Genomic DNA, 25,203 nt, shown 5'->3' with positions numbered 1-25,203 from the left:
AGGGTGACCTTGTGCTCAAGAAAGTTTTGTCTTTCGCGCCCGATTCCAGGGGCAAGTGGACTCCAAACTACGAGGGTCCATATGTTGTTAAGAGAGCCTTTTCAGGCGGTGCTTTGATGCTTACAACAATGGATGGGGAGGATTTCACTCGTCCTGTGAATTCAGATGCAGTCAAGAGATACTTTGCCTAAAAAAAATGTATATGCAAATGAAAAAAAAACAGAACAGCTCGCTAAGTTGAAAACCCGAAAGGGCGGCTTAGGCAAAAATGAGCGTCTCAGTGGAGAACCTGCAAGGGTAATCCAGGCAAAAATTAGAGACTTGGAAAAAGAGAGTATTTGCATCCCGCTAGATTGAGTACCTCACCCTGGGGCAATCTAGGCAAAAATTAGGGATTTGGCAAGTAACTGCATCCTGACAAGACTTTCTGTTTCACCAGCTGTCTGTTCGTCAGAGGATTCTCGATTCGTCGTCAACTGAAGTTTCGAATACAGCGAGATTCAAATTGGTAGAGAAAGGATCATTATGTTCAATGTAGCCCTCTTCCAATATATATCACTGATTTCAAATTTGTACAGATCTATGGAGTCTTGCCATTTGCAGGCTACCATTCCATCAAATCAATTTGAGCTTTTTATCCAATTATTTGCACTCTTATTTGTTTCAATTCAACAAATGTTTTGCATGTTTTAATTGATAAAATGTCATTGTTTTAAACGAACAGATTTTTCAAAATTGTTGTTTTAAACAAAGTGAATATTCACAATGTTGAAAGGATACTCAAGAATATCTCAGTGCTCTCCCGAGGGTGGCATGATCTCCAACAGGTAAGACATTTGTTCATATTCCTGGTTTGGTTGTATTTTCTTTCTTCAGATCTTTGTTGGGGTTGTTCCTCAAGCAGAGTTGTTGGTAGGGTTGTTCCCCAGCATGGGTGCTCTCCTTGTGGAAGATTCGGTGGTTGATGGTTTTCCATCCTGGTGCCCCGTCACTTTCTCCAGTGGGTCGATCTCCCCAGACTTTATTTGCTCCTCAGCATAGTCGCGAGCAGAGTTGTTGTCACTCTCCCCAGCGCAGTTGCCAGTAGAGTTGTTGCTTTCTCTCTATCAGAGTGTTTGTTCTCCTCAGCAGAGCAGGATTTATTTTCCTACTCAGTGGTTGATTGGGTTGGTATCCCAGTATTTTCACCCATTCTTTCCCGGCGTAGTCTGCAGAGTGGTTTCTGGGGCAGTTTTGCCTGTTGAATACTCCTTCAATCCCCGGTTTGGTCGGATGATGGCTCCATCATCCAGAGATTGGATTAATTTCCTGATTTGCTTTTGATCCTCAGTAGAGTGGCTTGTGTTGCAAAATCTACCGATGTGATCCGTCGGATGTGTGTTCCCCCCAAGTAGAGTGGTTTGTTGCCGAAGCTACTTGTGTGATCTGTCCTCCCTCAGTGGGTTGTTCCCCAAGAGAGTAGCTGACAGTTTTTTCCCCCAGTAGATTTGCTTATACAGTTAGATTCTACTTGGATGATGTTGTTCTCCTTCAGTGGGTTGTTCCCCGGAGTTGTTTGGAGTTGCAAAACTCTTTGTTTCTCATTTGATGCTGAGATCCCCTGCGGATCTTCGAGATTTTCTCTTGTTCCCCAACAGATTCGTCTTGGTGGCTGTTTTACCCGTTGTGACTTTCTGTACCCTGGTTGGTTTGTTTGCTGATCCAGCATTCAGAGATTTGGTGTGCCCTGATATCTCTAAGCCTCTGCTTCCCCAGCAGTACCCGCAGATCTATGCTTTATAGCATGTAGATCTCCGCAGATTGGCTTTCCAGTTGGTTTTTCCCTGGAAGTATAGTACCGGGCGTTTGATTCCTGGACCTGTTTGTGTTAGATATGTCTGTTTTGTCAGCATTCATCAAAACATAAATCACGCATATTCATGCATATTCATAAACATTCAGATATTCATGTTGCACTTCTCGCCAGGTATCTTTTGTTGATTGTTCCTTGCTCTGGTGGTGCAGATCCCCAATAGATCTCCCCTAGCAGATGTCGAGTGTTAAATCTCTCCATATAGAGTCAGCCCCATAAGCAGAAAGTGTCTGTTGTCTTTCCTTCTGCAGTTCCCCATTGAGATATATTCTCGTGGATGACGGTTTCTTCCGTTTCCTCCCAACATATATATTGGGATGAATTTTCCTATTTGAGTTACATCCTCATTAGGACGTCTCTTGATTCAGTCTGTCTTCTCGGATTGATCCCGAATTGGCTATTTGTCAATTGTCTTGTGCTTCCCAGTGGGTTGTTCCCCAGCGGAGTTTTTTCGGGCCTCTACCCTTATACCGGTAGTTATAAGTCCTATTTTCTTTTCCCTTTCAGCGGAATTGGTGGTTATATACCTTTTATTCCTCGGCAAGTTTTTTGGTTTTCTACCTCGTATTCGGTAGATGTAAACCCTAATTCATAGTTATCCCCACCAGAGTATGGCTATTACCCCGTATTCGGTAGTTGTAAGTCCTATCTCTTTTCCCCTAACAGAGATAACCTTTGTGGTTCGTCTTGATTGTAAGTGGATTTCTGTTGTTGTGGTTTTATCCCTAACAGAGCTGGTGTCTCCCTGTGGTGATTTCTATCCCCAGTTGAGTTTGTGGTCTTCTACCCCGTATTCGGTGGTTGTAAATCCCAGGTGTTGATTCTTTCTCCCCAACGGAGTTTGTGCCTTGTGGTATAGTTGGATAATTGCCGTTTGCTAGCAATTTTATCCTCAGCTGAGTCTTTGGTTCATACCCAGTAGTCGGTATTGTTAACCTCTTGTTTCCTCAGCCAGATTTTTGGTATTCTACCTCGTATTCGGTAGCTGTAAACCCTAATTTCTCCCTTTGCAGAGTTAACCTTGTTGTTCATCCTAACCGATGATGGTTACTCCTTGTGTTTATCTTCATTCGTTGTTCGATGTTGTATCCCCAGCAAGTCTTCTGGATCATTGTCGTATGCTTGCAATGTTATCCTTTTGAAGTCGCCAGTGGGTCTTTTCGCCGTTTGCTAGTGATTTGTTCCCCGGATCATTGATTATATATCAATGCCTCCCCAGCTTTTATGGATAATTGCCGGATGCTGGCAATTTATCCCCGGCGGGTCTTCTTTCATTTACCCTTGTGTTGGTAATGTTGTTGTTCCCTTTGATCGATCATCATTATATACCTAGTTTGGTATCCCGATGCCTTTCTTTTCGGTTGATTTATCCTTTATTAACCCAGTAACCGGTTGTGGATAATCTTCCATGTGAGTATATTATTCACGGTCTGCCGGTAATGGATAATATATCTCATGCACTCTTCGGTCGAGGCCTTTCGTGTTTCCCTGGTCGAGTAAGATTCGTTATTTCCCTTTGTGGAATCGAATATCCTTTGTTGTTGGATAATTGCCGGATGCTTGCAACTTATCCTTTGATTTGTCTTTTGTTTACCCGGTTGCTTGGTATCGATTGTCTCTCTTTTTTTGTTAGTCACCTATTATATACTTCGGTATCTCTGGTGTCTTTTCCTTTCAAGTATATTATTCACGGTCTGCCGGTAATGAATAATATGTCTCATGCGCTCTTTGGTTGGGGTCCTTTGTTGATCTTCCCCAGTCGAGTAAGATTCGTATTCTTTGTAGAATCGAATATCCACCCTTTAACCAGTTTGTGTTTTGGATGATGAGTGGGTTGGCATATATACCAATTCACGTTTTCGGTAGATCACCTATTATATACCTTGGTATCTCTGGTATTTCTTACCATGCGAGTTTATTATCTACGTTCTGACGGTAATAGATAATATATCTCATGCGACTATTCTATCCACGTTCTGACGGTAATGGATATTATATCTCATGCACTCTTTGGGTTTGTGTCCCCAGTTGAGTAAGGTTCGTTTTCCCGTTGTGGATTCGAATGTCCATTCTGTAAGTCGATTTGCTTCTTCAAGCCCTCCTTTCGGATGATGAGTATTTTGGCATATATACCAATTCGCGTTTCGGTCGGTCACCTATTATATGCCTCGGTATCCCTGGTGTTCCTTCCTTTCTGCTCCCTATTATGACTTTGGTCCCTTGTGGAGTCAGATTTTCCTGAGTTTATGTACCTTTTCCAGGTCTTTCTTAGATGTGTGGTTGATTGATATCTCTCACCCTTATACCGGTCTTAGATATTCATTCTTCCTGAGTTTGTTACCCTTATACCGGTAACACCTCAATTCTTTGGTGCTTCCTCAGTGGAGTTTCCTATTGCTTCTTCCCAGGAGTCAGCTTGTGTCTCTCCAATTGATGTTTTTCCTTTGGAATTTTCTTTTCCCCAGTGTGAGTCCTTCACTCCCCAATGAGGTCTCCGGTTTGATTTCTGTTATTCCCCAATCAGAGTCGTGTCTTGTTCACGCTGTGTCAGTTTTGTTTTTCCCCAACTTGAAGTCGTGTCCTGCTAACGCATTTCCTTTTCTTTTACTATCCCCAACAAGAGTCTTGTTAGAGTCTCTGTTCCTGGTGAGTGTATTACTCCGACGGATCGTCTTTTCTTCTGTGTGAATCATATTCCCCACAGAGTTTGTGTCTTTTGCATACATACATTTGCATCATGAGGTCTCTTAGGGATCAAAATTTGTCTCATTACTGTTATTTAAGCCCATTCTACCGCGTCGAGATGAAGATTTCTAAACTTCACTTCTCCGGCTAGAATGACCTTAAATAGGGGCATCTGTAAGACCCCAATTTTGTCCCTAAGATCCCTCATAGCATCATATCATACCATATCATTGCCTCAAGGATCTTTGTGCACCTTTGCTTCCCTCCTAGTGGGTGGGTTATCTTGTGAGTGTGGTTCTTGATCACCAAGCATGTATTGCATTTGTATATCATTGCTTTTCATTTGTTTACTAACCAAAAGTACAAAAATATTGTCATCTAACCATGTTACTTGCAGATGAAGCAAGCTAGGTCAAATCAGTCAAACAGCCATTGAGCAATAGATGGTGGCCATTCTTGAAGAATTTGGGCCCCATGATCATTCATAAGAAGTTCATTTGAGTTGTGATATCATTTTGAATCAAGATCTCAAGGGGTAGGGGCTTGGAATTCATCAGAACATGGTTCAGTCAACCAAAACCCTAGCAAAGTCAACTGTGGTCAACTGTGCATTTAATCAGTGATTTGATGGTGGGAATTGGTTTGAGAGGTCTCATTCATGTCCATACAAGCCTCATATAACATGTCAAACATCATCATTGAAGGATTGGAGGTCAGATGAAAAGTTTCCAAAAATAGTAAGTTGACCTGTAATTGGAAATTGCCAAAAATGGAAAGTTCTTCTCCTCAAAATTACTTCATCATACAAGATTCAAATGAATTTTTGTCCAACATGAAAGTTGAAGATCTTGTTCTCCCATTTCCAAAAAGTCCAAGAACACGCATTTCTCATGTGTGGTTGGCAAGTTATGATCAAATCATTCTCAAGAATTTTTGAACTTCAAAGTGGCATAACTCTTGAACCATTTGGCCAAATTGAGTGAGGTTTTTTGCTACAAGTCACATTTGACATGCTCTATCCAAATCCTTCATCACATTTCATCAAAAATCATCCAATCAAAATGGCTTGTTTTCAAGTGACTTGAATTAAAAATGGGAGGGGTAAAAAGTGACTTTTCATTTTAAACATTTTCTACACATTCTACCAATTACACTTGATTAAAAACCATATTTGGAGTTTGCTGAGCCCAATTTTCGCACTGTAGCATGCCATGCACATGCAACATGAGTGATTTTACCAATTGTCCAAAACACCTCCATTTTAGCTAATTGCATTTACCATTTCATTAACCATGTTTAGGCATTGTTAATTAGGAGTATATATGGCATGTTTCTGACTGAAAACCCTAGCCACAATTTACAAAACTCAGATCCAAACTTTTTTCTCTCAAAACTCTCTCAATTCTTCATCTTGATTTTTTCTGAAAAAAATTGCCAAAGAGCTCGTGCTATTGTTCATTGATTCATCACTTGCCATCATTCTTGAAGCTTTTGCAAGCATAACTTCCCAACTGTTCAAGCAAAACCAGCACTGTTCCATTGAACCTCTTCCATGGCAGTTGAGCTTTTGAGCTGAAATCAAAGCAACTGAACCTTCAACACTCCTCCATTCATCACCTGGAACCTCAATGCGCTTCTGTTTCAGCTTGTCACGGCCAAAGAACCACGAATCCATCCCTGTTCTTCAAATCAGGTAGGAATTCGAACCTTGCCATTGTTAAAATTGTGAGATGCTTTGAATAGATCTTGCCATGCTGAGTTCAATGAACTTTAAATCGTGAAAAATCATTGAGTATTAAGAGAGAAATGTTGAAATGAAGTTTGGTTGTCAAATGTTATGTTGCTTGTTTCTTCCATGCTAGCCCGAATTAAGTCAAACCAATGTTGGATTATTGATGAGCATTAGGAGATGAACACATTGGTATATCGTTTGTTGATTTTGGTTACAATTTGTTTTTGCTGGAAATCTGGACGAAGAACACTTGAGGATATTCATAAACCCTAATTTTCCATGCCAAAACCCGTGTTTGATCTTGGACTCGTTTTGTTTGCATGATTTTCGCGTTTTTCCGCCATGCACCAATTAAACCTGGACACGCCCTTAAGTGAAACGCGGCGTTTCACTTAAGTGGCCACTTATTTACGGAAATGCCATTATCCGTATTTAAATTTATTTTATTTCATTTTCTTTTCAATTTTTATTTCATTTCACATGATGATCTTAGAAAATTCATAACTCTTCCAATACTTGTCCAAATAATATGGGATTTTTTGTGAAATGCTCCTCATGATCTCTAGTTTATTATGGTGTTTTTTCCAGAAGTTATACACGTGGGGATTGTTTAAATGGGCTAGGGTTTGTTCATGTGTGTCCAATTTGTGTATGCTTTACCATTTTGCTTGTGAAATAATGATACTTAATCCAATGAGGCTGAGATTTTTTGTGCTCAAAGTAGACATGTTCATGGTCATTTTGGTATAGAGTTTGTGATTTTATCATTGCGGGTTGATGAGATATGATTTTTTGAATAGAGGTGTGACAATTTGTGTCACACCATTCTTGTCCAACTTCATGATTTTATTTGACATGCTTATTGAACTCAAAATGTTTTGAATTTTTGCATGAAGATACTTGTGAATGTTGAGAATGCTTGTGAATTTTCCTGGAATTTTTGAATGCATTTCCTATTTGTTTGATAATTTCTCCCCTGTTTGACCAATTGTTGACCTTCTTGTGATATATGTTTTTACATGACTTGTGAAATTCTCATGCCTTATCACATGAAGCTGAAATTTTGTGGATTGTTTCTTAACATGTTTAACTTCATTTTGGCTTTGGTCTCATTCATTTATCAATTGTTTCCACTGTTTTATGATTGCTTAAAGTTGACACATGATTTGTGGTATTGTTTGAGTTTGTATTTGCATACCATGACTTGATGAATTTAATTTTCATACCTCCTCTTGTCCAAATAGCATGAAATTTGATATGTAGCTCATTGAATGTGTTCTGTTTAAGCTTGAATTTTCTGGGAATTTATTGAGTTATTTTGGTATTGATTTGATTGTGATCATTCTGTTTGTTCCAATGTGATTCCAAAGTGCATAGTTTGACATGTTTTGTTCATGAAATGGATTTGGTGCATAGTTTTGATATGAGGCCAATTGGATTCTTTTCTTGCTTGATTAATCTTGGTTTTGATCAATCTTCACTTTCTGTTTTGAATTTTTCACCTCCTTTTGACCCTAGGCTTGTCCTAGTGGTCTTGTTTCTCATGTTTAAGTTTGCTTTTTCAGGTTAAGAAGCAAATGCTTTAAGGAGATTTATGCAAGTTGATTGAGTTTGGTTGATTGTTATGAACTAACTTGTTTGTTTTGTAGGATGCTTAGCTCATATGCTTTGAGCTTTGTGCTTTGCACATGAGATGGATTATGTTGACTGTTGATCCTTATCTTATATTGGTTTTGACTTTGAGTTGCATACTGATTATGTTTGATTGGTTTCAGGTACCATTAGTTGCTCAGTTCTTTTAAGAACTTGCATTGCTTTTCTTGTTAAGCATTAGCATTGAGGTAGAATCTCTTGTCTCCATGTAGTCTGGAAGACCTGGCCTGTTACTTGGCCAGGCAACTGTCTGAAGTCCTCCTTAAGAGGCAATGTTTGTGCTTGTTTACTTTTGTCCCCAAGCAGGAAAAGTCCTTTGAATAAGGCAATTGGTAGAACCCAAGAGATATGTAACCTATCTCCTACTATTCTGTGTGTCACTCACCTTGCTCACACCACATGTGTTGATGCATAGTGAGTAAAAGCCCAAGATCAATCGAGTCAATAATCTGTGGAGAGAGTTCCTACTTTCTGAACTCCCACACCTTCTATCATTTGAAGCTCTCCCTGACCAGGGATAAGAGCATGAGGCACACCCCTCATATCCTTTCATCTGCTTCACCTTGGCTCTCAATGTCAAGGTTAAGAGCACCATTAACCCTATTCCAGTTGGCTTCAATGCCTAACCCTTTGTATGAGCCTGATGCTTGGTTATAGAGTGTGCTAAATGACTTTGGTTGATTGATTACTTAGTTCATTTGTACATGTCTGCTTGCATGCTTTGTGCATTTATCATCATTAATTGCTCATTAGTGCATGATCATTTCATTTGTCTTTGTGACATATCTTTGTTGTTTGCCCATTGAGGACAATTGTAAGACCATTCATTGGCCATTGTTCCTATGATATGAAAGTGAGTATAAGACCATTTCATTGGCCACTCATCTTCTCTCTGCTTGATGCATTTGTTTGTTGTATGTGAGGATGCAATTGTAAGTCCATGTAATTTGGCATTTGTTTTCCTATGATCATATGTTGGAGGTTAGAGTAAGCCCAGATAGATTGGCATCTGACATCCATGTCTTGTTGTGTTTTGTTGGAGATTGGTATAAGTCCAGATAGATTGGCATCCGGTATCCACTTTTTATTTCTTTGTTGAGAAGATTGGTATAAGTCCATGGAGTGGCCTCTGATATCCAGTTTTGTTTTAGGAGATTGGTATAAGTCCAGTGATTGGCATCCGGTATCCGCTTTTGTTGACTTTCTTCTTTTGCTTTGCTTGTTTGTTATTACTCATTGCCTATTCCAAAGGACACACTTGAGCCATCTTCTATATGATCTCAAGAGGTGAACCTTCTAGGAAGTTTTACACTCCTTCTTCATCCATTCATCCATTTTGTCCTAAACCTTTTCACACATTGCTTTCAAAACTTGAGATAAATATTGTGCAAACATCTTCATGCTGTCAAATTAGAAACCTGGACTCTAAGTCCTTGACTTTTCAAACTCCATTTCATAATACTTCTTTTGAATCAATCTTAATCATACTTTGACTCTCCTTTTGTGAATAATCATAATCAATTAACTTCACCCATTCAATTGTTTTGTGGCGTTGTCCATTCTTGTTTAGTTTTCATACAGTAGCCATAGGTTTGATTTATCCTAGTTGGTTGATGTTAATCTCGCCTATTTGTCCTTAGTTAATTGAATTTTAAGTCTTCCTTGCTTATTATAGGGTTAACCCCTCACTAGCAAGTTGAAGCTTTTCTCACATGGTGGACTCGTTGTTTCATAAGGTTGAGTTTTCTCCTGTGGATAACGTAAGACCTTAGGGCTTGTGTTTAAAATTGAATCCACTAACTTTTGGAAATCTTTTAGCCGAACTACGGCGTTTTGATCCTTACCTTTGATGGAAGGTACGTAGGCAACGGGTTCATCCGTTCAAACACAAAAATAACTAACTTGTACATTCTTTCCTCATCATCCCATTCATGTTTGCACAATATGTCATAAACAAATAAACATTTTTATACAACAAGTGTGAAAAGGGCTCCCTAGGAGTACCTAGGACGCATTGGGTGCCTAACACCTTCCCATTGCGTAATTTACCCCTTACCCAGACTCTCTGATCTTTTCATTAGTTTTCTATGTGTAAAACTTCTTAGGCTTTTGTTTGCTTTTTAGCCAATCCTTTGGATACATAAAAGTGCGGTGGCGACTCGATTCATTGTATGCTTTGCTTTTGATTTAATCAATAAATCATAAAGTGACGAATACACCGCTACATCAAGTAAAGAGTGGATTATAGATTCAGGTTGCACTTGACACACAACCCCAAATAAAGACTTGTTCGAGGAAATATGAGATCAAGATGGTGGATTTGTATTGCTTGGAAACAATAAAGCTTGCAAGATTGTGGGTGTTGGATCTGTGAGATTCAAGCTCCATGATGAGTCAATAAGGTTGTTGACTGAATTTAAGTATGTACCTGATTTGAAGAGAAATTTGATTTCTCTTGGTGAATTCGACAAGGATATATTTTCCAAGGAAAAAAAAGTATTCTAAAAGTCATGAAGGGATCGAAGGAAGTCTTAAGAGGCGTCTAATATGTTAGGGATGCTCACACAAAAGTCTTAAGAGGTATTCTAAAAGTCATGATGGGGTCGAAGGAAGTCTTAAGAGGTATGTACCTGGTTTGGGTATTTGTATGGTTAGGGAATCAAATACAATTATGTTGGGGAAACTGATTTGGGATATTCATAGTAACTCTTATAAGCTTTGGGTCAAGTTGTTGAGGCATAAATATGTTAGGGATGCTCAATTCCTGGAAGTTCTAAAGAAGAAAAGGTCAGTTGTTTGGAATTCTATCATGAAAGCAAAAGCAATATTGAGAGATGGTTTGAGTTTCATCTAGGCGACAATTCTTTTTCTCTTTGATCAGCTCCTTGGTCTAGCTTTGGCAAGCTGAGTAATCAAATTTGGTATGTGCACATTCATGATATCCATATGTCATAGTTGATATTGTTTGAGAAAGTGAGATTTTTCTCAGTTATACACATAACTTCTTGCTAATGTACTATAATCCTTGTTTGGCTTAATGATAGTGTCTAGGGTGACTTCTCTTAGAAAGGTAACTCAGATGATACTTATTCCTCTAAGATTGGTTATCTTTGGTTAACAAGATTGATGTCTCTTAGGGAAGGATGTGGTGTCTACTTCTCTTGGAATTTGATTTGGCGTTTACAGATGGCAGGAAAAATTAAGTTTTCTATTTATGCTACATGTCATGACTCGTTACCAACTAGACAAATGCTGCATAACAAGGGGATGCTTCAGATGGATACTTGCCATAGATGTACTGATATAAATGAGTTATTTTGCACTGCCTCTGAGATTATGTTTTTGCTAGACAGGTTTAACTTTATGTTGGTTTGGATAACATTAATGTTTTCGCCTCTAGCAACTTGGTAGACTGGCCTAAGAAGGGAATTGAGTCTGACATGTCTCACATGTTCTTGGCTACTTGTGGGTGGATTTGAGGGCAAGGAACCAAATTTACATGGAGAATGAAAATGTCTTTATGTACCATCTAAATCTGTAGATTTTCAAGTTTGTGAAGACTCTACTAGACGCATTTCCCTCTCGCGAGGTTGTAGTAGCGAACGGCAAATGGTTTTCTTGGCATGCAGTGGTGGGGACAACTATGGTTCTCAATGTAGATGGCAGTAGCCAGGGGAACTCAGAACCATATGGGTTCAAATGTGTGGTTAGGCATCCGAGTTGTTCTTGTTTAACTAATTTTGCTGGTAGTATTGGTGTTTCTACAATCCTTCATGTAGAACTCCTTGCTTTATACCATTGTCTCACAATAGCATGGGATAAAGGGACCAAATACTTGATTTGTTATTCATATTCTACTCTTGCTATTTATTTAGTGAAGACATAAGTTAATCTTTGTCACCATTTTTCTTTTATTATTTTAAACATTAAAGAGTTGTTATAGAGAGACTAGGGAGTCCATCTTACACTTTCTTTGAGAAAAGTTAATGTTATAGCTGATTGTAGGGGTGTACATGGGTCGGTTTGGGTTCAGTTTGTCCAAAACCAAAACTCAAACCAGATAGAGTATACTAGTTTGGGTGAGGTAAAATAATCACCCACAATATTATTGGACAGGTTTGGGTAAAACTGTAAATTTGTGGGTTGGACTGTGTTGGATAGTGGATCACCCAAATTTTTTTCCTTTTTTTTACTTGTATATTTATAAATGATATCTCATATTCTATTTCAAAAAATGCTCTAACTATTTTTTTCTTGAAAAATAGTTTAGTCCTATTAGCGCTATTTTTTTAACATCAAATGTCTAAACATTCTATACAATTTATAATAAAAATATTTGTAAAAATCAAAGTTGTATTATGATAGTACGTAGAATTACATAAATTACTCGGAACTTACTAGTATTAGTATCAAAATAATCAAAGCGCAATATCCTAAATAATTCAAAATCACGACTCACAAAATAAGAGTCTAAAATTGAAGCAATCAATTATGAATACATCAAAGTCATCATTCATCAAATTACAAAAAGTGTCAAAAACATCATTTAAATATCCTCCACAATTCAAAAAGAAATCAAGACTTCAACATTAATATTATCAACATAAATTTCAATGATAAAAATATAAAAGTTAGTTCATATATCAATTCATTAAGAGACCTTAAAAACAAAAAAAATATATAATAGTTAATTGTAAAATTTATGGGTTGAGTGAGTTGAGTGGGTTTTATGGGTTGTGTCTGGGTTTATCCAAAATTCAATTGTTTTGAATGTTTTTTCACTTTTGAAAACCATATTGACCCACTTATCAGTTCAAATCCATTTTTGGATCGGTTTGAGTGGGTTTGTCCAGATTTGATGGGTTTACCCAACCCATGTACACCCCTAACTGATTGTTTAGTCAAGGTTGGGGCTTATTGTTTAGTCTCACATTGATTATGATTTACCTCATATTTTACTGACCAATACATATAGAATGCTAGTTGAGAGGCGTTAATCATTGGTTTTATTTTTTTGTCTTTCTTTCATTTTTGTTGGGGAATCGGGGGAGCGTTGGTAGTGTTAATGAGCTAAATGTTCATAGTTACAAGAGACGTTGACACCGCATATTCACCAAAAACCTTAAGGCATTAGGGTATGGGTCACCTCTCTTATAAACTCAATATTTACTTCATTCCTAATAAATGTGAGACTTTACCACTCACACTTGAAACCTAAGAACCTCTCTCATAAGTGTGAGTCACCCACATCATTAGTCTTGATCTACACTATGCTCCAATTCCGCTCCCCAACCGAGTCAATCAAGGTTTGATACCACTGTTGGAGAGTCCAGGGAGCGCAGGAAGTATTGATGGGCTAAACGTTCATATTTACAAGAGACATTGACATTACATATCCATCCAAAATCTTAAAATTATAAATATGTGTATTCTTTCACTTATAAATACTAAAATCTCCATTTTTTTAATGAAGGGAATTCACCGTAATTTCTTAACACTTTTTTCTCAAAGAATTTTGTGTTGCTTTTCTTTTCTCTTCCTTTACCAAAAGAAAGATTACGCAAGTATGGATGGATATTATTAAAGGGCATTTTGGTAAAATGAAAATATATAACATGAAATTAGAAGCTTTAAATGGAACATTTAACGAGAGGAACGAAAACAACGGTCGTATAATCACTTTTCCTGCGACGCCGCAAATGTTGAAGAGAGAATCATGTAACCACACTAAACATGATTCTAGCTTTTCTCAATGGAAGGTACTTCGTATCAATTATTCTCTAAACTATTAATTTCAATTTAGTGTTCTATTAATGCTATGTTAATGCTTCAAGATCTTACGAATCTGTTTAAAATCGTATTATTACACTGTTTCATTTCTTTTAGCTATTAATGTTAGTGTTAATTCTCATTTTTTTCAGCTTAATCGTTTTCTGGGAGTGTCACTTTTTTATTTAAGCTTTCAATTTAGATTTAGAAGAAATTCAACAGCTATATACTGATTTTTTTGATGCAGTGCTTGAAACATGAAAGGGAGTGTGATGTTATGTGTGTTAGATTGGAAAATATCAAATTAAACAGCAATGACTTAGTCAATAATTTCTCGCATTCGCGTTGTGAGCGCATCGTCGATCTATCGATGATGCGTGAATGTGTGGAATTGCAATAAGACATTCAAGATTTCATTGCATGTTTGATTTTTTTTAGTAAAACCTAAAATGCGAAACTTGAATTTAAACCGTCTGATCTCGGTCCACGATTGCTAAATGCATAAATATGTGGAATTGCTGACTCAAGCGAGCCGAATTGATATATATTGGTTGTTGATTTTAAAGATTGTTTTCAGATTCTTATTGGTCCTTCTGATTGGGAGGATTTTTCCAAAGGAAAAGAGGGATCTACAAGGTACAGAATTCATAACCTGCCAGAGAATTCGGGTCCGGGAGTGTACGAACTCGGAGTAGCTGTGTCGACTAGTGGTTTGGGGCGTGAAATTTACAAGCTTGCAACTCGCGTTGTTGTGGTTTATCTAGGAAAAGCTGATAATGTGAGAACAAGGCTTCAAAGTTATGGTAGAAATGGAGCTCATTTGGGTAACGGTTTTTCTTCGTTTGAATCTTCCGATCAAGTGAGACATTCATTGTTTCATGAGATCTTTTTTCAAGGCTTCTCAATTGTTTATCGATGGGCTCCTGTAAGTACATTTCATCATACATTTACGTAAAAGTGTTTTGGATAGTCGGTTTTTTAGTAGATAATCGATTAAGATGATGATGTTAACACCGGTTAAGTGTTGGCGGAACATAAGTAAATGTTAAACAATGATCTGTTAGGAATCTTACGAAGTTACGCTTTTTGTGAAAATTGGCACAGATGATTGAATGCACATTGCCAAAATTCATTGATTTATTTGTGCAATATTATTTGTTGAACAGATGCAGAACAAGGGAGATGCATTGCAAACAGAATCTCAACTTCTAAGTACATTTGATTATGCATGGAACACGGTTAATAACGGTGCGCGCCGGCCCGATGATATTCTTCAAATGCTCAACAAAATTTCTTCAGGGACAAGAACATTTTCAGAAGTAGCCAAATCACTTTTACCCTTCACTCAAAAGAAAGTAGGGATACCAATAAAATCAAGAAAATTGCCAATGACAGATAACAAATCAGACGAGCCAGACAATGGCGGCTACAATTTCTTATCTCGCGTGTTCAAATTCAACCGGTCGCGTCCTAGGATAGTTCAGGATATAACTGATTCTGCGGTTGAGAAAAATGGTAAAATTTGTGGAGTGATTTTGAACGATGGTTCTATTTGTACAAATACGCCGGTTGAAAAAAGAGTTAGGTGTCGTGAACATAAAGGAATGAGAGTTAATACGGTCACTACAAAAGCAATGAGAAGATCCAAATCAGAATCAGAAAATGTGTTAGCTGCAAAAGAAATAAGGAGATCCAAGTCAGAATCAGAAAAAATGAGTGACAGTTTTGTGGATGAGAGTATCAGAAAGACTGTTATATGTGGAATTGTTTTGGAAGATGGATCAACTTGTAGAAAAGAACCAGTTAAAGGAAGAAAAAGATGTCATGAACATAAAGGGAAGAGAATTCGCGCATCTGTTAGTATAAATCAGAAAAAGTGAGGATGAAAGTATCTGCATAAACCAGAAAATTTACTTGTTCAAATTCATAGTTACACAGAATTTATTTAATAAAAAATGTTGGCAATTGTTGTATCATAGACATTGGAAGAATGATGTATTTCTATTATTCCCTTGAAGGGTGTATTTGTTTGTGTAAAAGTGCAATTGTTGTATCACAAAAAAACCTCAAAATAGTGTATTGAAAGTTTATGATTTTCTTTGTTTTGGTTGGTTTTTTAAATGTATTGTTCATCCTTATATCATGGTTTACTTCTTTAGTTCCTAATACAAAGTTTATTGTTAAGTAATGGAGTAGAGTTTAGCAAAATGAGATAGATTCTTACATCATGATGAGTCAGCATCCTAATTCCAAATAACAAAGCCCATGCTTGGTGGCTAACAATGCCTTAAATATAATTACTCTAATAGAAAAATTATAAAAAGTAAAATATAAATTCTTAAAACAAATCAATTTTTGAATTAGTTAAAGGTTGCTTGGCCGAGGCAAACTTAAATGCAAGTGCAAATACAATTTAGTATGAATCAATTGAATCTTTTTCAAGTTTACTAAAGTTTATCAAGGCTATCATAACTCTAAATTCAGTAAAAAAACACAATAGAATTGAATAATTGAACTCTATGACTATGTTTATGCTAAAAAGTAAACTTCAAGGAATTTTTGTTTGGAGAAACCACCATTAAGTTTTTTGAAGTTGTCTTAAAAATAAAAAATAACTAAAGTGCCCATCAAAGGTTGTCGATTTTAGTTAGTTAAAGGTTACTCGGTCAAGGTAAGGTCAAACTGTTGATATATTAGATATAATTTAAGTTGAGTTGTGGTTCAAGCTCAAAGTTAATTAGGGTTTAGGGTTTGTTATTTAGTTTGTTATTTTAGTTAGTAGTCAAGTCACTTAGGTGTATATAAATAGACATTTTGTAATTCAGTTTCATTATCATTCAATAATATAATCCTTATTTCTTTATTTTCTCTCTTTCTATCTTCACTAAAAGTGTCTCACGCAGTAACAAATTGGTATCTAGAGCTCTGGTTAGATTATCGATCGTGTTTTCAAGAATCACACGTCAGAGATTGTGTTTCCGGGATCGTGGGTTGTTGTTGATCAATCGTTGTAAAGATGAATGGTAACAGAAATTTACCAAACTCCCTTCCAACTCTTGACGACAAGAATTGACTTCGATGGAGAAAAAAATGCAATCTCTATTTGGCTCTCATGAAATCCTAGAAGTGCTTACTAATGGTGTTCATGCGGTTGGTGAAGATGCAACTAACACACAGAGAACCGCTTACAAGGATGCCAAGAAGAAGGATTGTAAGACGGCATTTTACATCCAATCGGCAGTTGATGCGGCTAATTTCGACAGAATTGCTCATGTTGAATCGGTGAAAAAAGGCATGGGATATTCTTGTCAAGTACTATGAAGGAGGCGATAAAGTCAAGGTTGTCAAGTTGCAAACTTTGCGACGATAATATGAATTGTTGTGGATGGGAGAAGACAAAAAGATTGCAGGCTATGTGTCGAAGGTGCAGAAACTCGTCTATCTCATGAAGGATTGTGATGAAACCCTAACTGGTAAGATGATAGTTGAGAAGGTAATGCGCACATTGACCTCTCACTTTGATCATGTTATTGTAGCTATTCAAGAATCGAACAATCTTGAAACTCTAAAATAGGAAGATTTGGTTGGTTCGTTGGAGGCGCGTGAGATTAAGATTATCGAAAGGAAAATAGTTCAATACTCGATACAAGCACTACAAGCTCAGTCATGGAAGAAGAATGGTGGTTTCAACAAATTCAAAGGAAAAATAGACAAGACTCGGGACAAGAAGTCTTGGTCGAATCCTCACAAGAATAAGGTCGATGATAGAGCATCTGAATCCTCGAAAAGAGGAGAAGGAAATTTCTATCAGAAAGACAAAGAAGATTAAAAAGGTGTGCAATGTTATAAATAAGTAGAGTCACTTGGCCAAGCATTATTGGTACATGAAAGACAAAGGATCAACAAAAGGCAAGGACGAAGGAGCGAACCTTACACGTCAAGATTCAGATGATTATGATGATATGATGGTTATGGTTGCAGTTGCAGATGACCATGTCGAATCCAAGATCTGGTTCCTCGACTCAGGCTGCTCAAATCACATGACCGGTCAGAAAGTATGGTTAGTAGATTTTGACGAGTCAAAGAAGAATAAGGTAAAACTTGCTGATAATAGCTTGTAGCAAGCTGAAGGTATTTACAACATAGTTATTCAAAGGAGTAATGGAGCAAAAGCCTTGATCAAATATGTACTCTATGTCCTTGAAATAAAGTGTAATATGCTAAGTGTTGGACAACTGGTCGAAAAGGGGTTCTCAATGGTCATGAAAAATTGAGCCTTAGAACTTTTCGACATCATGAATAACTTGGTCTTGAAATCTCCTATGTCGAAGAATATAACATTTAAGACCATGATCAGGCTGAGGTATAATGTCTGAAAACAATTGTCGACCATAAACATAGTTGGTTTTGGCATCTGAGGTTTGACCATCTGAATTTTAGGTTGCTCAATCAACTCATCACTCAAGATATTGTAACGGGTATACCAAGTCTTGAGATGCCCGACAAACTCTATGAAGGTTGTCTAGTCGGAAAGCATTCCAGGAAGTATTTCGTTTCGACTATGCCAATGAGATCCTCATGCATACTCGAAGTTGTACATTCAGACGCATGTGGTCCTTTTAAGGAGCATACCATTGGTGGAAACAGGTATTTTGTTTCGTTTGTCGATGAGTTTAGTCGAAAGTTATGGATCTATGTGATCAAGAGAAAGGAAGAAGTGTTCGAAATCTTTAAGAGATTCAAGATGCTTGTCGAAAACCATAGTGAAAAGAAGATCAAGGTTCTGCAAATAGATGGAGGTGGTGAATACACGTCCAAGATATTTGAAGCATTCTATGCAGAACATGATGTTGATCATGAGGTAACTGCTCCTTATACTCTAAAACATAATGGAATAGCAAAAAGAAGAAATATGACCATATTGGACATGGCGAGATGCATGCTGAAGCATAAGAATTTGCCAAAATCCTTATGGGGTGAAATTGTTTGAACTGGTGTTTATATACTGAACATGTGCCCTACCAAGAAGCTGAAGAATAAGGTTCCTCAGGAAGCGTGGAGTGGCAAACGACCGTCAGTGAGTCATCTGAAGGTGTTTGGCTCTATGTGTTACAAGCATGTTCCTGATGCAAGAAGAAGTAAGCTTGATAACAAGAGTGAACCTATGATTCTGGTAGGATATCATAATACTGAAACATACAGGTTATTCAATCCAATTAATCAGAAGATTATGATTAGTCGAGATATTATGATTGATGAAAATTCTGACTGGGATTGGAATTCTAGTAATGCAATTAACAAGCCATTGATGAGTTACGAGATTGACGAAGCAAGTAATGATGTCAAAGTCGAAGATATTGTCGATATTCTAGTTGAAATCGAAGCTATTGCTGACATACCCTACACAGTCGAAGATGTTATGGCTAGCACAAGTTAGAGACCTAAAAGAACTAGAGTTCGTCCAGCAAAACTTCAAGACTATGAAGTGGTTGGTGATGATGAAGTCACAATAGATGGAGAACTAGTTCATTTTGCTTTAATTGCATATGCTGAACCAATAAACTATAGCGATGCTTTAAAGAATATGAAGTGGAAATTTTTTATGGCCGAAGAGTTACAAGCAATCTAAAGAAATAACACATAGGAGCTGGTCGATCTGCCAGTACATACAAAAGCTATCTAAGTGAAGTGGGTGTTCAAGTTGAAGCACAGTATTGATGGGTCGATAGCAAGACATAAGGCGAGATTGGTAGCTCGAGGATTTTTTCAGCGAGCAGGACTCTACTACTCTGAAGTCTTTGCACTTGTCGCACAATTGGAAACTATTCAACTAGTGGTAGCCTTGGCATGTAAGCAAGGCTGGTCAACATTTCACTTAGATGTGAAATCAACATTTTTTAACGCATCTTTAGATGAAGAGGTGTATGTCACACAACCTCCCGGATTTGTGATTCATGAGGAAGCAAGGAAAATAACAAGTTGCACAAAGCGCTTTATGGTCTCAAGCAAGTACCTAGGGCATAAAACAAGAAGATCGACTCATACTTAGATCGAAGAAGCACTACTGGATATTTATTTCAAGTATTTGGTGCCCCAATCTCATGGTGCTCGAAAAAGTAACTTGTGGTGGCATTGTCATCGTGTGAGGCTGAATATATAGCAGGATCCTTTGTTGTGTATCAACCAATTTGGATCAGATATGTGCTGGAAGAGATCGAGGTCGAAGTGAAGAAGCCTCTAGTACTACAGATCGACAACAAGTCAGCCATAAATCTCGCGAAGAATCCAATTTTTCATGGAAGAAGTAAGCACAGAGAAGCTAGATTTCACTTCTTAAGGGAGAAGGTGAATCGAGGTGAACTTGAAGTAAGACATTGCTCAAGTGAAGCACAATTGACCGATATTTTCACCAAAGGATTGTAGATCGACAGGTTCCTAACATTGAGAAAGAAATTAGGAGTAGTTTGGATCGATAATGACTAGTGTGTTTCGACAACTTGGATTATAGGGGGTATGTTAAGATATTAGATATATTCCAAGTTGAGTTGTGGCCCAAGCCAAAGCTAATTAGGATTTAGGATTTGTTACTTAGTAGTCAAGTCATTTAGGTGTATATAAATAGACACTTTATAATTCAGTTTCATTATCATTCAGTAATACAATCTTTATTTCCTTATTTTCTCTCTTTCTCTCCTCACTAAAAGTGTCTCATGCACTAACACAAACGAGTGCAAACACAATCAGACATGTGTGGAATCTATTGGATAATATATTAGAATCTATTGGATCACCATCACTCTAGACTCAACAAAAAAACATTGCAAGAAGGATTGGATAATTGAACTTTATGGTTATATTTTGTGTCAATAAAATCACTAATAAAATATTACAAATAAGTTAAACAAACAAAAATAAAATCAACAAAACAAGTTGAGACATATAAGAGGGAAAAAAACCTCATTCACTTCTAAGACTTGGGTTAGAGAGGGAGAAGTAGAATAAATCAAGTCGAAGTGCAGTTCCTACCTCTTAGCTCATATTAGAGCACCAATTGTTACGCCCATTACGTGCGCCTTAATTCATAGCCCTAAGACGGAGTAGTCTTAGTAGCAGTAGGATTACCAGATTCCCTTGCTTTATGTCTTTCTTTCTGACTTTCCTATTTTCAGTTACGGATTAAATTTATTTGCCCATTTCATTCCTCCCTTTACTTTACCCCTTCTCTGTGACAACCTTTCTTTAAGCCGATTCGAACTCGATAGCAACTCTTCTTTTTCGAATTGGCGTGCAACCTCCCGGTAAATAGGACACTTCCCTTTCTTAGCGCGGAAAATTTAACACTACTTTCGCAGCAATATCACGAAGTTTTAAAATTATCTTTAAAATTTTTAAAACATGTATAGATTCCAAATTTAAATTTACTCTTTGCCAAAAAAAAAGTTAAAAAAAAAGTTAATCTAAAAACAAATATTAATTTTAAATTGTGTTATAAAGGGTAATTTTTATTGTAAAAAAAAGTATACAAGTTTTACTTGAAAATGCATTAAAATTAATCTTATTTTGTATTTGATGTATGGATAGAAAGTAGCATTGTAGCATGGCCATGGAGCTCACATTTCACTCATCAATCGCTTCTGTAAACGTCGCAAACCCATCTTCATCTTCTTCCACGCCATTCTGCACCTATGCTGTTCACCCTCTCCGAAACGGAACCAACAACTCTCGTTCCACTCACAGAAGAAAGATCCCACGTTTGCGTATCGGTAACCCTTCCACCCAACCTAAATTGAACCATCACCAAAGCCTCAGTCAACATCAAAATGCAGACTTGTCGCGTTTGCTTCAAGAGGGTAACCTCAATCAAGTTTTGGAACTCATGGGTCAAGGTGTTTTTGCTGATTATAGTGTTTACATTTCCCTCTTGAAATTATGTGAGGATTTGAAGTCACTTGAATTAGGGAAAAAGGTTCATGATTTCGTCAGAAGATCGCAATTTGGAGGGGATGTTGAATTGGGAAATGGGTTGATTGGGATGTATGTGAAATGTGGTAGCTTGAAGGATGCGCGAAGGGTGTTTGATAAAATGCCTGAGAGAAATATCAGTTCTTGGAATTTGATGATTAGTGGATACACTGTGAATGGCTTAGGGAATGATGGTTTGTTAGTTTTTAAGAGGATGAAGCAACAAGGGATAGCACCTGATGAGGAAACTTTTGCGTCGGTTTTGGCTGCATGTGTGTCGGTAGAAGCTGTGGAAGAAGGGTTAATGCAGTTTGAATCCATGAAGGAATATGGAATTGTTCCAAGCACGGAGCACTATTTGGGGGTTGTTAATGTTCTGGGATGTGCTGGTCAGTTGAATGAAGCTGAGGAGTTCATTGAGAGTATGCCAATTGAAGTTGGAGTTGAGTTTTGGCAGGCTCTTCGAAACTTTGCAAGAATTCATGGAGATTTAGAACTTGAAGATCGTGCTGAGGAATTGTTAACTGCTCTTGATCCTTCAAAAGCTGTTGCTGATAAAGTGACTGCACCTCATAGAAAGAAGCATTCTGCAATTAACATGCTGGAGGAGAAGAATAAAGTGGCCGAATATCGGTGTAATATGCCCTATAAAGAAGAAGGTGATTTGAAATTGAGAGGCTTAACCGGGCAGATGAGGGAAGCAGGTTATGTTCCTGATACAAGATATGTTTTGCATGATATTGACGAGGAGGAAAAGGAGAAGGCTTTGCAGTATCATAGTGAGCGTTTGGCAGTTGCTTATGGTCTCATCAGTACTCCGCCGAGGACTACGCTTAGAATCATCAAGAATCTACGCATATGTGGAGACTGTCACAATGCGATCAAAATTATGTCAAAGATTGTTGGAAGGGAGCTCATTGTGAGGGACAACAAGAGATTCCATCATTTCAAAGATGGGAAATGTTCCTGTGGAGATTATTGGTAGTGTGGTTAAAATAATTCTCAAATGTAGATACTCTGATAATTTATTACTATAGGTTGTTTTTGTTTCCTGCTAAAATATGTAAGGTTCAAACCCATGTTTGAAAAGATCAAACAAAGTTTTGTTTCATCTATGAATTAACCTATGTATCTTATTTTCTTTCTCGCACACTGTTTGTTAGACTGCACAAAATTACAGCTACCAACATCCCAACAGAATGGTTAACAATTTGTCTTTCCTCTTTTCCACACAAACATGAGCATGTTGTGTTATCTAATGAGTAGTGATATTTGGAATGCCAAAACACTATAAAAATACATCAATTATAATTGTTATAAAAAGAGAGAAAAGTAATTAGAAAAAAATAACAATGTACCCAATCCATATAAAAATAAGATGTTGGACCAAAAAAATTCTCTGAAAGGATGTGACTGTCAACATTTCTAAATCATTCTCTCTACTTGCACATTCAAAAAGTGCAATTTATTCTTTAATTGTTCATACATAACCATTCTTTCCTAAACAACATAAAAATCATTTCCTACTCTATTAAAATCAAGAAGATCTTAATGAGTGTGCATCATAACCTCTATCTATGTACAATTCGAAAGACTGCAATGTGCAGCTAAAATAATATGTGGCAATGTGCAGCTAAAATAATATGTGAACAACAATGTGAATTGAATGAGAAAAAGCCAGTTTGAAGCCTGTGAAGAGTTAGGACAGGTTATTCCTACTACGAGGATGGTTGGCTGATTCATTTGTTAGTTTGATCCATCTCTTGATGGTACTCTCAGCCACAATTTCATAGTATCATAAACTGTGAACCCAATCGCCGCAGATGGAACAACCTGAATTACAAACAAAACAAAAAGGCTTAATCATATAGAACAGTTTTTTTAAAGTGTTAGTTTCTCTAGTGTGCTATTACTCTTCCTACCTTTATGTAATTGATACTCAGCCCTGAAAACAGCGTCTTCCAGCCTTGCTTTTGAGCAATGAAAATCATAGATCGCAAAGTCCCCTTCAATTCAGCTTCATCGGATGCCGTGTGTTTTTGAACCTAATCAGGCAGTGTTAGCTCAATCATGTTACTCTCAACATTCATCTATAATTTATGGACTGCCAAGTAAAGTAATCTACCTGCATTTGCCTCCTGACAACTTCAAGAGGATATGTGAAAGTCTGACCCAATAAACCGGCCACGGATCCACATGTGAGTTTCGCCATGATGCCTTTCTTGTAATCCTCAGGGACATGGCGCTTCATTTCCTCATAGAAGTAGAATTTCAAACCGGCATATGGAAATATTCCAAAGAGTGTTGGAGCTGTGGCCATGATGATTAACATAAGAGTTCTACAATATCAACACATCAGGGACATACAATACTAACTAAATTACCAAACTCAGACACAAGCAGATTTTAACACATACCTACTCCCCTATAGAGACCTCTAATGCCACCATCTTTATAAGTTTTCGAAAGACAATCACGGATCCCTCTATAAACTTGTTCATTATTTACAATCCCAACAACATTCAACTTGGTTGGACTAACAACCTGCAAGTCCAATTCCAAATGTAATATCGTTCACACTTTATCACACTTTATCCAGAGACAACAAACTGCGCCGCTACCCGGATCAAAAATATAGTTTACCTGATAAGCTAACTTAGTCCGAATTAAGTCGAGTGGATAAGTAAAAATCACAGCCGTGCCTCCGGAGAGTGAACCTGCCATAAGGTCAAGGGTAGGACCTTTCCAAACATTAGGAAAAATGTGCACAATCCATCTGCGATATTCCTCATAGGACATAAAATGAAGAGCTGCATAAGGAATAATCCTCGCAACACTTGCTCCATTACCCCTGTAAACATCAACGGATTGATGATTCTGATGAATTGATATAAAAGAAAATTCAAGTAAGTAAGATTTGTAACCACCTGTAGAAACCTAAAAGACCTTCGGTTTTGGCAATTCTTGAAACTGATCCGAACAGTCCCGTGCTATGAAACTCGGCTCTTCGGGTCTGCAACGAATGATTATGATATATGTAACAGAAATAAGTAGAAATGAAGTAAAGCAAAGAATATTTGGAATAGTAAACGAATTGAGGAATAAAGTACCTGGAAGAGAATTTTGACGCGTTCAAGAGGAGCAACGGCGGTTTTAGCAAAGCCGCCGGCGAGTCCGCCGGCGAGAAGTTCCTTGGCGAAGAGGGGAACGTGATCGAGCGTGGACTCTCTCTGATTTGCAGCCATTCAGAGAAAATGGAGTCCTGGCAAACAGGAATACGAAAAGATGCAAGTCATGTATTTAATGCATATAAATAAGAATAAAGTGTGAAATATAATTAATACATTTTATTTCTTTGAAAAATATATATATATATATATATATTTTCACAATTTTGAAATGTATAAAAAAATATATAACCAAAGAATAAAGAAAAAATATATTCATTTTTTAGATAAATAAATATATAACCAATGGACGGGTTGTTATGTGTCTTTCAATACAAGGTAAGTCTTTTTTGTTTGGAATCTTGTTTCAAGCTACAAGTTAG

The 25,203-nt window shown here is 37.3% G+C and overlaps 3 protein-coding genes across 3 annotated transcripts; 2 read left to right on the top strand and 1 right to left on the bottom strand.

The window, feature by feature from the left end:
• The first annotated feature begins 13,520 nt into the window (after positions 1-13,520).
• On the top strand, positions 13,521-15,792 carry LOC127118280 (protein EFFECTOR OF TRANSCRIPTION 2). Its single transcript, XM_051048452.1, has 3 exons — positions 13,521-13,681; positions 14,269-14,616; positions 14,858-15,792. Exons 1-3 carry the CDS (start codon positions 13,523-13,525, stop codon positions 15,569-15,571), a joined length of 1,221 nt encoding a protein of 406 aa, XP_050904409.1. The 5' UTR covers positions 13,521-13,522; the 3' UTR covers positions 15,572-15,792.
• Positions 15,793-21,240: 5,448 nt separating this feature from the next.
• LOC127118265 (pentatricopeptide repeat-containing protein At2g15690, mitochondrial) lies at positions 21,241-22,789 on the top strand. The gene has a single exon (XM_051048429.1). It carries the CDS (start codon positions 21,289-21,291, stop codon positions 22,636-22,638), a length of 1,350 nt encoding a protein of 449 aa, XP_050904386.1. The 5' UTR covers positions 21,241-21,288; the 3' UTR covers positions 22,639-22,789.
• Positions 22,790-23,048: 259 nt separating this feature from the next.
• On the bottom strand, positions 23,049-24,962 carry LOC127118274 (mitochondrial carrier protein CoAc2). Its single transcript, XM_051048441.1, has 7 exons — positions 24,764-24,962; positions 24,581-24,666; positions 24,297-24,504; positions 24,071-24,197; positions 23,779-23,963; positions 23,576-23,698; positions 23,049-23,486 (listed from the first exon to the last, which is right to left on the bottom strand). The coding sequence occupies exons 1-7, from the start codon at positions 24,896-24,898 to the stop codon at positions 23,400-23,402; spliced, it is 951 nt and encodes a 316-aa protein (XP_050904398.1). The 5' UTR covers positions 24,899-24,962; the 3' UTR covers positions 23,049-23,399.
• Between the last annotated feature and the right edge of the window lie 241 nt (positions 24,963-25,203).

This window comes from Lathyrus oleraceus, chromosome 1 (assembly GCF_024323335.1).
Source record: "Lathyrus oleraceus cultivar Zhongwan6 chromosome 1, CAAS_Psat_ZW6_1.0, whole genome shotgun sequence".
NCBI lineage: Eukaryota > Viridiplantae > Streptophyta > Magnoliopsida > Fabales > Fabaceae > Lathyrus > Lathyrus oleraceus.
The sequence above is the reverse complement of the archived record's forward strand: the minus strand, read 5'-3'. Positions and strand labels throughout refer to the sequence as shown.